The 13245-nt window shown below is 52.2% G+C and overlaps 1 protein-coding gene across 3 annotated transcripts in view; it reads left to right on the top strand.

Moving 5' to 3' along the window:
- Positions 1-13245, top strand: part of UBE3B (ubiquitin protein ligase E3B) — a 36097-nt gene that overhangs the window by 5555 nt on the left and 17297 nt on the right. For all 3 annotated transcript variants that reach the window (XM_068163317.1, XM_068163315.1, XM_068163316.1), the window contains exons 6-14: positions 338-442; positions 570-666; positions 2209-2294; positions 3763-3845; positions 5677-5782; positions 6927-7047; positions 9012-9189; positions 10772-10941; positions 12298-12465. In XM_068163317.1, coding sequence (XP_068019418.1) covers positions 338-442; positions 570-666; positions 2209-2294; positions 3763-3845; positions 5677-5782; positions 6927-7047; positions 9012-9189; positions 10772-10941; positions 12298-12465 — 1114 coding nt within the window. The remainder of the gene's footprint in view (positions 1-337; positions 443-569; positions 667-2208; positions 2295-3762; positions 3846-5676; positions 5783-6926; positions 7048-9011; positions 9190-10771; positions 10942-12297; positions 12466-13245) is intronic.

Below are 13245 nucleotides of genomic sequence, written 5' to 3'. Positions count from 1 at the left end.
TCTTGTTGAACCTCCTGAGGTTGGCTTGTGCCCACCTCTCCAGCCTGTCCAGGTCCCTCTGGCTGGATCCCTTCCCTCCAGCCTGTCTGCTGCACCACACAGCTTGGTGTCAGGCTCCAATTCCTCAGTCCTTCTCTGGTGTTTTTAGTCTGGGTACAGCTACAAGAGTTCAAAGACACTTTGTTCATGAGGTGGGTGGTGTGCTTTGAGCAGTGAATTCTGGTTCCACTGACTGGCTTCAGAGGTCATTTCTGTCACAAAGCTTCCTGCTAAGCTCTTCTGCTGCTTAGAATGACAAACTCTGCTCACTGCTGCTGGGTGTTTCCTCCTCCCTCAGGTGTGGTATGTGTCCCTAGCCCTCTCCAAGGACCTGACCCTTTTGTGGATCAAACAGATCAAAGACATTTTGTGGTTTTGCTGTGAGTTTCTCAAGCAGCTTAAGGTAAATAAAACCTTTGTTGTTCTTTTTGATCTTCATGGGGTTGGTTTTTTTTCCTCCCTTCATTGAACAGTTCTGCAGTGTGGCACAGGGAGGATTTGGTTTGTTAATGGGCTGGTGTTTCTTGCAGCCTGACATCTTGCAAGACTCCAGGCTGGTCAATCTGCATCTCACAATGCTTGTCACCTTCACAGACACTTCTACCTGGAAGATACTTAGGGGGAAAGGTTGGTGCATCCACTTCCACTACCTTAGAGCACTCCTGTGGGATTTAGTGGTGAAATCATGGAATGGTTTGGGTTGGAAGGGACCTTCAAGGTCATCTAGCTCCAACACCCACACCTTCCACTAGCCCAGGTTGCTCAAGGCCTCATCCAACCTCCAGGATGGAAGGGACCTTCAAGATCATCTAGTTCCAACACCCACACCTTCCACTAGCCCAGGCTGCTCAAGGCCTCATCCAACCTCCAGGATGGAAGGGACCTTCAAGATCATCTAGTTCCAACACCCACACCTTCCACTAGCCCAGGTTGCTCAAGGCCTCATCCAACCTCCAGGATGGAAGGGACCTTCAAGATCATCTAGTTCCAACCCCCACACCTTCCACTAGCCCAGGCTGCTCAAGGCCTCATCCAACCTCCAGGATGGAAGGGACCTTCAAGATCATCTAGTTCCAACACCCACACCTTCCACTAGCCCAGGCTGCTCAAGGCCTCATCCAACCTCCAGGATGGAAGGGACCTTCAAGATCATCTATTTCCAACCCCCACACCTTCCACTAGCCCAGGCTGCTCAAGGCCTCATCCAGCTTCCAGGGAGGGGGCATCCACAGCCTCCCTGGGCCAACCTGTTCCAGTGTCTCCCTACCCTCACTGCAAAGAATTTCCTCCTAATCTCCAGTCTAAAATCTCCTGGCTGCTGTTTCTACACCTTGTCCTCTCCTCATGTTTCAGAGGTTCATGATGCTTCTGTGCTTGCACAAAGCATAGGCTGGGCAGCAGGGATTCCCTGGAGATCAGAGAGGCTGTTTGCCTCAGAACAGCAGCAGCCACCATGGGTTTTGTAATGCTCCCAAGACCCCCAGCCCAGAAGTGTTCAGAGGAGAGTGGAACACACTTCTGGCTGTGGGATTTTGTAGGAGACACACAGAGGAAAGGCAGGCAGGTGTGGGGAGGAAGTGTGACTCACACCTTAAATGAGACTTGATGTGGAGAAAAGGAGGCTGAGGGGAGGCCTTGCTCTCTACAGATCCTTGGAAGGAAGTTGGAGCCAGGTGGGGGTTGGTGTCTTCTCCCAAGTGATGGGACATGAGGAAACCTCAAGTTGCTCTAGGGGAGGTTTAGGTTGGACATGAGGAATTTCATCACACAAAGGGTTGTCAAAGCCTGAAAGAAACTGCCAGCCACAGTGATGGAGTCCCCATCCTTGGAGGCATCTGAAAGCCAGGGAGATGTGGTGCTGAGGGACTTGCTTGTGTGGTGTCCTTTAGTTGGACTCCATGATCTTCAAGTTCTTCTCCAACCAAAACCATTTCCATGATTCTATGTCCCTGCTCATGGCAGGGGAGGGGTTGGAACTGGCTGATCTTTAAGGCCCCTTCCAATCCAACCCATTCTGCACCTCTCTTCCGTGTGGAATGGTGCTGAAATGCTGGGTTTGCATATGAGGGTGAGGATGGGCAGGGAGGGCTGATGCTTTGGGGTGTGGGAGGAGGTGAAGAGTGGAGCTGTGATGCTGATTCAGTAACATCAGTGCTTTTTGCCTGGCAGGTGAGACCCTGAGGCCTGCCATGAACCACATCTGTGCAAACATCATGGGACATCTGAACCAGAAGGGATTTTATTCTGTGCTGCAGGTCAGTCTCCAGCTGCTACAGTTATGTCCTCTCCAAAACAAGCCTCAGTACTGCTTGGGATCTCCTGTGGTCCTTGTTCTGAGGAAGCTTTGATGATTTCTGTGATGATATTAGGAAGAAATTCTTCCCAGTTGAGGGAGGGGGCCAACATGGATTTAGGAAGGGCAGGTCCTGCCTGACCAACCTCATCTCCTTCTATGAGCAGGTGACTGTCTGGTGGATGTGGGGCAGGCTGTGGATGTAGTCTACCTGGACCTCAGCAAGGCCTTTGACACTGTCCCCCATAGCAAGCTGCTGGCCAAGCTGTCAGCCCCTGGCTTGGACAGCAGCACTCTGAGCTGGGTTAGGAACTGGCTGGAGGCTGAGCCCAGAGAGTGGTGGTGAATGGTGCCACAGCCAGCTGGCAGCCAGGCACTAGTGGAGTCCCCCAGGGATCAGTGCTGGGCCCCATCCTCTTTAACATTTTCATTGATGATCTGGATGAGGGCATTGAGTTGATCATCAGTAAATTTGCTGATGACACCAAGCTGGGGACAGGAGTTGATCTGCTGGAGGGTAGAAGAGCTCTGCAGAGGGACCTGGACAGGCTGGGCAGATGGGCAGAGTCCAAGGGCATGAGATTGAACATATCCAAGTGCCAGCTTCTGCACATTGGCCACAGCAACCCCATGCAGTGCTACAGGCTGGGGTCAGAGTGGCTGAGAGCAGCCAGGTGGAGAGGGACCTTGAGGTGCTGGTTGATGGTAGGCTGAACATGAGCCTGCAGTGTGCCCAGGTGGCCAGGAGGGCCAATGGCATCCTGGCCTGCATCAGGAACAGTGTGGCCAGCAGGAGCAGGGAGGTCATTCTGCCCTGTGCTCAGCACTGGTTAGGCCACACCTTGAGTCCTGTGTCCAGTTCTGGGCCTCTCAGTTTAGGAAGGAGGTTGACTTGCTGGGAGGTGTCCAGAGAAGGGCAACAAAGTTGGTGAGGGGCTTGGAGCACAGGCCTGTGAGGAGAGGCTGAGGGAGCTGGGGCTGCTTAGCCTGGAGAGGAGGAGGCTCAGGGGTGACCTTCTTGCTGTCTACAACTCCCTGAAGGGAGGTTGTAGCCAGGTGGGGGTTGGTCTCTTCTCCCAGGCAAGCAGCACCAGAACAAGAGGACACAGTCTCAGGCTGCGTCAGGGGAGGTTCAAGCTGGACGTTTTACACAGAGAGAGTGATTGCCCATTGGGATGTGCTGCCCAGGGAGGTGGTGGAGTCACCATCACTGGAGGTGTTCAGGAGGAGACTTGACAGGGTGCTTGGTGCCATGGGTTAGTTGATTAGGTGGTGTTGGATGATAGGTTGGACTCAATGATCTCGAAGGTCTCTTCCAACCTGGTCTATTCTATTCTACCAGGGCTTTCAGGAGAAGCCTTTTTTCTTTCTTCTCTTTGTTTCCCCTGAGTGCTGCAGAGTTTGTGGCTGTCTCTTGTTTTTCATTGCAGATTTTGCTCACTAATGGCTTGGCAAGATCCAGACCTTCCTTGTCCAAAGGCTCTCTAACTGCCGTCTTCTCCCTCGCCCTGCGGTAAGGCAGCCAAAGCTCTCTTCATAGAGTGCTTTGCTTTTAGGTGAAGCCTTCTCCTTCTTGCCAGCCTCCTTTGTGCTCTCAAGGGTATCCTCCTGAGGAAAGGAGCTGCTTTAGGCAGAGAGGTAATGCTAGGACTAGGGGGACCAGAGCAAAACTAGAATGAGTGGATTCAGATTGGATGTCAGGAAGAAGTTCTTCCCCAGGAGGGTGGTGAGAGACTGGCACAGGTTGCCCAGGGAGGTGATAGAAGCTTCATCCCTGGAGGTTTCTAAGGCCAGGCTGTGAGCAACTTGCTGTAGTGTGAGGTGTCCCTGCCCATGGCAGGGGGGTTGGAACTGGCTGATCCCTGAGATCCCTTCCAACCCTGACAATTCTGTGATTCTGCAGTGCTGGGATGAAGGTGGGGAGCAAAGTCCTCTTCTGGAAGTCTGGACTGCAGCTCAACAGGCTGCTCCTGCTCAGGGTGCTGCTCTGTGCTCCAGCCCAGCAGAGCTGCCTTCAAGCCCACCAGCAAGAGCCAGGAGCAAGCAGTCCCCACAGATCAGCTCCTCTCCTTGCTGCAGTGCTGAAGCTCTGGGCCATGTCCCCTTTGCTGCAGGACATCCTGGAGTGGCAGAACTAGCTGATCCTTGAGGTCCAACCCTAACAATTCCATGATTCTGTGATTGATCCTCAATAGATCAGGATGCTCTTGGGTCAGTAATTAGTGTGGGCCTAGGCTTTGGGGTGCAGTCTGTGTCTTTGTGCTGAGCCAGCAAAAGGGGTTGGAGTTCTCTAGGCTGTGCCTCTTCACAGTGACCTGCTGCTGCAGATGGAGCTGTTGAGGGCAAAGTTTTGTCCCTCACACAAGAGTTGGGTGCAGGTTTTTGGAGTGGGTCACTCAGCTCTCATAAAAGGGCCTCAAGCTGTGCCAGGGGAGGTTCAGGTTGGACATCAGGAAGTTTCTTCACAGGAAGGGTTCTCAGGTGCTGGAACAGGCTGCTCAGGGAGGAGGTGGAGTCACCACCCCTGGAGGTGGCTATGGTGCTGAGGGCTGTGGCAGTGGCTTAGCAGCAGTGGTGAGACTGTGAGCTCTAGGTGAGCTGTTGGACTTGATGATCTGAAAGGTCTCTTCCAGGCTCAACACTTCTGTGGCTCTATGATGGTTTGCCACTTCCCTTCCCCAGCTGTTAGGGGATGGTGAGGTGGTGATGTTCAGCAGAGTGGCACTCAGTATCCTTGAATGTGTCACCTAACTTCTTCCTGAGGAGAAGTTGTTGTAGGATTGATTTTTGTGGCAGTGAGGAGAAAGGAAAGCTGGGAGATGATCCACATAACCCCCATGGTGCTCTGGGCTGGTGTGCTGTGAGTTGGCTGATAATCCTGTGAGTGATGAGCCACTGGGTGAACTTGCTGTGGTAACAGAAGTGGAAGTGAGTGCTGGGGAGGGACCTTTTCCAAGGGCTTGTAGGACAAGAGGCAATGGCTTTGAGCTGAAGGAGGGGAGATTGAGACTGGAGATGAGGGAGAAATTCATTACAGTGAGGGTGGGGAGACGCTGGAACAGGTTGCCTGGGAAGACTGTGGGTGCCTCCTTCCTGCTGGTGTCCCAAGGCCAGGCTGGACAAAGCCCTGAGCAACCTGGGCTGGGGGGAGGTGTCCCTGCCCATGGCTGGGGGATTGGGGATGATCCTGAAGGTCCTTTCCAACCCAAATCATTGTATGATTCTTCCAATGGTGCTTGTTGCTGGGGGTAGAATCAGCAGCCAGTTCTGAAGGGCTTGCTTAAAGCCTGTGGGTTCCTTCAGTGCCAGCAACCTGACCTAGTGAAATACTTCTGTCTCTGTAGCCCTGTGGTTGCTGCTCAGTTTTCAGACAATCTGCTGAGGTCATTCCTGATCCACATCATGTCTGTGCCTGCTATGATGACTCATCTTGCTACACTAACACCTGAGGTAAGTGGGTGATGGAATGGTACCAAAAATCCACTCAATGCCACAGGAGGCCACTTGTTCCCTTCCCCCAGCTCTTGGAGCAGAGCAGTGGCACTTGTCTCCATGCCAGTTCCAACACTCTGCTGTGGAAGTGCTTGATCCTTACACCCTCCAGCTGCTCTGCCTTTCCCCTACCACAGCCCAGTGGGATGAGTGGCTTCACTGCCCTAAAAGCAATCAGTCAATTGAAATAAAGGCCTGTGTCACACACAGCTTGGCTTTTGCATGTCCTTATTCTTCTCTTTCTGTAGCTAGACAGAGCCAAGGCAGAAACCAGTCTGTGGCACAGCAGAGGATCTGAGGTCATGTGAATTGCTGCTCTGTGTAGCTTGGTGCAGACAGGCAGGTTCTGTGCCAAATGGGCACTTCTGTTCTTGCAGGCAGACAGTTGTGAAGGTCTGTCTACAGCTAGAACATCAGTACTGGGCTGAGTTTTGAAGCCTTGACTCCAAGAGGGACACTGAAGTGCTGGAGCAGGCCCAGAGCAGGGCAACAAAGCTGGTGAAGGGGCTGGACAACAGGGCTGGGAAGGAGCAGCTGAGGGAGCTAGGGTTGTTCACCCTGGAGTAAAGGAGGCTGAGGGGAGACCTCATTGCTCTCTCCAACTCCTTGAAGGGAGGTTGGAGCCAGGTGGGGGTTGGTCTCTCCTCTCAAAGAACAAATGACAGGTCAAGAGGGAACAGCCTGCAGTTGCCCCAGGGGAGGTTTAGGTTGGGCATTAGAAGAAACATCCTCACTGAAAGGCTTCTCAAAGCCTGAAACAGGCTGCCTAGGTAGGTGGTTGAGCCCCCATCCCTGGAGGGGTTTCAAAGAGGCAGAGATGTGTTGCTGAGGGCCATGGTTTAGCAGCAGCCTTGGCAGGGCTAGAGAATGGTTGGGCTGGAGGAGCTCCCAGGGCTTGTCCCAACCCAAACCGTTCTGTGAGCTCTTCACCAGCAAGGGTTTAGTTCCCAGCCCAGCTTCATGTCAGACTCCAGGGCAGCAGGCTGAGCTTGCTGCTGCCTGCCTTGGAAAGCAAAGCCCAATGGAGGTGGTGGTGGGAGCTGAGGGGGGTGGCTGTGTGTGACCCTGTGCAGCTGACGGGCAGCCGCCTTGTGTCTTGCAGCGCCTGGCGGTGCTGGAATCTCACGACCTGCTCCGCAAGTTCATCCTCTTCCTGAGTCGGGAGGCACACTGTGGAGATGTCTGCATGTGCTTGGAAGGAAGCCACACTCTCTGCCTGCTAGGTGAGCACCTGTCACACTCCTGGTTTACACAGAATCACAGAGTGTCAGGGGCTGGAAGGGACCTCGAGAGATCATCCAGTGCAATCCCCCTGCCAGAGCAGGAGCACCTGGAGCAGGTCACCCAGGAACACATCCAGGTGGGCTTGGAATATCTCCAGAGAGGGAGACTCCACAAGCCCCTTGGGCAGCCTCTTCCAGTACTCCACTACCTTCACAGTGAAGTAATTCTTCCTTCTGTTTCCATGAAACTTCCTATGCCTCAACTTCCACCATTGCTCCTTGTGCTGTCGTTGGGCATCACCAAGCAGAGCCTGGCTCCAGCCTCTTGGCACTCACCTTGAGTCCTGTGTCCAGTTCTGAGCCCCTAAGTTTAGGAAACATGTTGAGTTGCTGGAAGGTGTCCAGAGAAGGGCAACAAAGCTGGGGAGGGGTCTGGAGCACAGCCCTGTGAGGAGAGGCTGAGGGAGCTGGGGTTGCTTAGCCTGGAGAAGAGGAGGCTCGGGGAGACCTTCTTGCTCTCTCCAACTCCCTGAAGGGAGGTTGTAGCCAGGAGGGGGTTGGTCTCTTCTCCTGGGCAGCCAGCATCAGAACAAGAGGACATAGTCTCAAGCTGTGCCAGGGAAGGTTTAGGCTAGATGTTAGGAAGAAGTTCTTCCCAGAAAGAGTGGAATTGGAATGTGCTGCCCAGGGAGGTGGTGAAGTCACCATCCCTGGAGGTATTTAGGAAGGGACTGGATGGGGTGCTTGGTGCCATGGTTTAGTTGATCAGATGGTGTTGGGTGATAGGTTGGACTTGATGATCTCAAAGGTCTCTTCCAACCTGGTTAATTTCTATTCTATTCTATTCTATTCTCACCCTTCACATACCTGTAAGCACTGATGAGGTCACCTCTCAGTCACCTCTAAGCTAAAGAGCCCTCAGCCCCCTCAGTCTCTCCTCATATGGAGTATATTCTGTTCCCTTACTCATCCTCCTGGCTCTGCTTGCAAGAGAATCTTCAGTCAGCTCTATCTCCATAGGTCAGAGCTGCCTCCAACTCTTGTATGTCAATTTTTAGCCTTGTTTAAAAGGTTTCTAAATAATAATTGAGAGATACTTAGGGGTATTGCAAACATGATTGAATGCCCTTGCAAATGGAGGAAGGGTCTAGAGAACAGGGCTGGGGAGGAGCAGCTGAGGGTGCTGGGGTTGTTCAGTCTGGAGAAGAGGAGGCTGAGGGCAGACCTCATTGCTCTCTACAGCCCCCTAAAAGGAGTGTGGTGGGGGTTGGTCCCCTCTCCCTAGTACCAGGTGATAAAATGAGAGGAAATGGCCTGAAATTGTGCCAGGGGAGGTTTGGATTGGAGAGCAGGAAGATTTTCTTCACTGCCTGTGGGCTCAGGCATTGGAACAGGCTGCCCAGGAGGGTGGTGGAGTCCCCACCCCTGGAGGTGTTCAAGAAATGTGTGGCCATGGCACTTGGGGCCATGGTTTGATGGCCATGGTGGTGCTGGGTTGATGGACTGGATGATCTTAGAGGTCTCTTCTGTGACTTGCTCTTGCATGCATGTCATCATGCCTAAAGTGGGAAGTTATCTCTGCTAGCTTTCACTTGGACTCTGAGGAAGCCTTGGAGAGTAGCAGTCTTGGACCCAACTTCCCTAAGTAACCATGGTGCTGAAACAGTTCACATCAAAGGAACCCCTGAAACTCTGCAGTTACCATCCAGAGGGCACAGTCATCCCTCATCTGTAGTGCTTTGGAGATGGTGTTGGTGGGATACAGATGAGCAGGTGGCCAAAGTGCCATGGCACCTGAGTGCCTGATGGGTGCTTGGAAGCTGCTGGCTGCAGGTTGCCCTCTGATAGTCACTCCTGGGCTTGAAAAGGGATGTGAGGCTAAGTCCTGTGTGTTAGGTCTGTAACCAACCATCCTGCAGCATCTGCTCCTCTTTGAAGTCTCCTTGTGCTGGTCATTCCACCAGGCAATCTTGTGTACCTGGGCTCCATGAATGATAAAGTTCTTGAGGAGGAGACAGCTCATTTTGTGGGTGTGCTCATTCACATGCTCTCCTACTGCCAGAAGTATGTTTCACAGAAGAAATCCAACCTCACCCACTGGCATCCTGTTCTGGGCTGGTTTTCACAGACTGTGGATTATGGGTAAGTGAGGAGGACCTTCAAGTGATGGAAGATTGAGCCTCCTCTTGGTTTTTCATCCTGCTTTCTGTCTCTGTGTCATGTTTTGAGGTCAACAATGTGGCCCCACTGAGAATTAACTCAGGTTTCAGGCTCTATCTGCACAATGCAAGCTGTGGTACAGAGGGACCAGCCTTGATGGAGGGAGAGAATGGTTGAGCTTGATGGCCTTCAAGGGGGGTTTGCAACCAAAACAATTCCATGATGCTACCACATCTGTACACAGCCTATGGCAGGAGCAAGTTGTAAAAGGAGAGGAGGCTCAGGGGAGACCTTATTGCTCTCTACAACTACCTGAAAGGAAAGCCAGCTGGGGGTTGGTCTCTTCTCCCAGGCACCCAGCACCAGAACAAGAGGACACAGCCTCAAGCTGTGCCAGGGGAAGTTTAGGCTCAAGGTGAGGAGAAAGCTCTTAACAGTAATTGGCCCTTGGAATGTGCTGCCCAGGGAGGTGGTGGAGTCCCCATCCCTGGGGGTGTTCAAAAAGGGATTGGAAGTGGCACTTGAAGCTGTGGTTCAGTAGTCATGAGGTGTTGGGTGACAGGTTGGGACTTGATCTCTGGGATCTTTCCCAACCTTATGGATTCTGTGATCCAAGTTGTGTTAACATGGTTAAGCTGGTAAGCAGTGGTCATACTGGTGCACTAGGTACAGGATCAACTCCTCCCATCAGGAGCAGCTGCAGGGTGGGTTCCTGGCTCCATTTCACCTGTGGCTGTCAAAGTATCCCTGCCTGGTGTTTTATTCCAGCCTACCTTCTAACATCCTGGGTTCAGTTCTGGGCCCCTCACTCCAAGAAGGACATTAAAGGGCTGGAGTGTGTCCAGAGAAGGGCACCAAAGCTGGCAAAGGGTCTGGTGAGGAGCAGCTGAGGGAACTGTGGTGGTTTAGTCTGGAGAAGAGAGAGATGAGGGAAACCTCATTGCTCTCTGCAGCTCCCTGAAAGAAGGTTGGAGTGAGGTGGAGGTTGGTCTCCTCTCTAGTATCAAGTGATAGGGTGAGAGGAGAGGACCTGCAATTACCAGGGAAGGTTTAGGTTGGAGATCAGGAAAAATTTCTTTCTTTCAAGAGTGGTCAGGGATGGGAGCAGGCTGCCCAGGGAGGTGGTGGTGAGGGACTTCTCAGGAAATCAGGTAGTGATAGGACTAGGGGGAATGGAATGAAGCTGGAGGTGGGGAGATTCAGGCTGGAGGGGAGGAGGAAGTTCTTCCCCATGAGAGTGGTGAAGCCCTGGAATGGGTTGTCCAGGGAGGTGGTTGAGGCCCCATCCCTGGAGGTGTTTAAGCCCAGGCTGGATGAGGCTGTGGCCAGGCTGATCTAGTGTGGGGTGTCCCTGCCCATGGCAGGGGGGTTGGAACTAGCTGATCCCTGTGGTCCCTTCCAACCCTGCCTGACACCATGATACTAAATGTGTGGCTGTGGCACCTGGGGCCATGGTTTGATGGCCATGGTGGTGATGGGTTGATGGTTGGACTGGATGACCTTAGAGGGCTTTTTCCACCCCAGACAATTGCATGACTCTGTGTCTCTCTCACTTGTCTTTCAGGCTGAATGAGTCCATGCCTCTGCTGACAAAGCAGCTGCAGCACCTCTGGGGAGTCCACATGATTCGCATCCTCTTCAGTGATGTGCTCAGCAAGAAACTGCTGGAGAACCAGGACATAGCTCAGCTGCCAGCACAACCGGTTTCCCCCCAGAACAGCCTTCCTATGAAGAGTCAGTTCTAGAGGGTGGCTTTTTATTCTCTCTCTCTCTGTCTCTGTGTCTTTTTCTCTCTCCCAGACTCACAGAGCTTTGCCTTTTCCACTTAAGCTAAAAGCTTTGAGTAATTACTTGCAGCAGCTGCTGAGCTGGGGATGTGGCCTCTCCTATTTGTAATTCCTGCTCAGAAGGTCTCTGTGACCTGGGGCAAGTCTCTTACTTTGGTGCTGTGAAAATATTTGCTTATTTTAGCAGATTTTTCCCCCCCTCCCCCCTTCCTCATTGTTTCTCATGCAGTGGACATAAATCTTCTCAGCTGCTTAAATTAATACATCCCAAGGCAAGATGGGAGGCCAGCTTCCCAGGTGAAGAGCAAGGTGAAGCTGGCTCATGGACCTGAGATGGGTGGTGATCCTGCAGAGGAGTATTTGGCATAAACCAGATTAAATTTAGCTGGTTTCTAGCTGCTGCCCCTAGTGCTAGACCCTGTGGTTCTTAGTTGCAGTCCTGGCAAGGTTTTAAGCTCCAGGCTAATGCCCCCACTGACTTTTTACAAGGGATTGTAGTGATTGTGGCTCTGAGCAACCTGAGCTAGTGTGAGGTGTCCCTGCCCATGGCAGGGGGGGTTGGAACTAGATGATCCTTGAGGTCCCTTCCAACCCTGACAATTCTATGATAGGATGAGGGACAGTGGTTTTGAGCTGGAAGAGGGGAGATTGAGACTGGAGATTAGGAAGGAATTCTTTACAGTGAGAATGGTGAGACACTGGAACAGGTTGTCCTGGGAGGTTGTGGATGCCCCTTCCCTGGAGGTGTTCAAGGTCAGGTTGAATGAGACCTTGAGCAATTGGTCTAGTGGGACGTGTCCCTGCCTGTGGTAGGGGGGTTGGAGCAAGGTCTTTAGGGTTCCTTCCAACCCAAACCTTTCCATGATTTTGTGATCTTTAAGGTCCCTTCCAACCCAAACCCTTCCATGATTTTGTGATCTTTAAGGTCCCCTCCAACCCAGACCATTCTATGTTTTTGTGACCTTTAAGGTCCCTTCCAACCCAAACCATTCTATGACTTTATGATCTCTAAGGTTCCTTCCAACCCAGACCATTCTATGATTTTATGATCTCTAAGGTCCCTTCTATGATTTTATGATCTCTAAGGTCCCTTCCAGCCCAGCCTGCTCTCTGATGATTCTGTGAAATTCACTTCTCTGTTGCTGGCAGCCGTGAGAAGCTCCACACCTACTGACCGTGGAGTCACCCAGTCTGCTAAAATCCCCTTTATCCCAGGGCTGCCAAGTGGCTGAGGGTAAGGCCTGGTTCCAAATAGCCCCCCTTGCTCCTAAGCCAAGGTTCTTGTGTGCTTCTCTGCCCCCAGATCTATTCAAGAGAGCTTTCCAGAAGTCTGCATCTGTCCGCAACATCCTGAAGCCCGTCGGCGGCAAGCGGGTGGACTCGGCCGAGGTGCAGAAGGTTTGCAGCATCTGTGTCCTGTACCAAACCACCCTCACCACCTTGACACAGATCCGCCTCCAGATACTCACAGGTCAGGTGCTCACATCTGTCCTTCTTCCAATCCCTTAAAACACTGAGGGGGAGGAGGGAGGGAAGTGGGGAAGATCATTCCTTGCCTTATTAAATTCTGTCGGCTGGTTGGTAGTTTGATTACTGACCCCCAGTTTATTGACTGGCTGGGTGGAAGGCTTGTTTCATCCTGAATCCTGGCCCTGATCAATAACATTCATCACTTCTTTATCAAGCATTAACTCTCCAGAATACAAATTGAAGCAAGTTTTCCTCTAATGAAACCTTGCTCCCTCCACCTCAGACTGCAGGCTTGAGTCAGTGTGTTCGAGACGCCCGGCGATATTAATCTTCCTGTGGTGGGAACACTGAATGCTTTCATACATCTTAAGAACAAATTACCTGTCTCAGGGATGGATGGATGGATGGATAGATGGAGGAGGAGATAAGCACTGGTTTGGTCTAGTGGCTGGAGCAGAGAATGAGTGCAGAGCTCTGGATGCTTTGTGGCTATGGTGGGGATCACAGGTACCACCCCGTTGTGTTCTCATCTCAAAGATGGTTGTAGTGGGGATTGGAAAAGAGTGAGTTCCTGTGATCCAAAGTAGCAACAGAGTTATCAAAGAATGCTGTAGGTTGGAAGGGACCTTTAAAGGTTATCTTGTCTTGCAGTCAGCAACTAGAGCAGGTTGCTCAGAGCTCCAAACAACCTTGACCTGGAATGGTTCCAGGTTTGGGGCATCTACCGCCTCGCTGGGCAACCCGGGCCAGGCTCTTGCCGCCCTCAGGGTAAAACATTTCT

The sequence above is a fragment of the Melanerpes formicivorus genome, unplaced genomic scaffold (assembly GCF_026170545.1).
Source record: "Melanerpes formicivorus ecotype bairdi unplaced genomic scaffold, bMelFor1.0.p_v2 SCAF_72, whole genome shotgun sequence".
NCBI classification, from domain to species: Eukaryota; Metazoa; Chordata; class Aves; order Piciformes; family Picidae; genus Melanerpes; species Melanerpes formicivorus.
The sequence above is the reverse complement of the archived record's forward strand: the minus strand, read 5'-3'. Positions and strand labels throughout refer to the sequence as shown.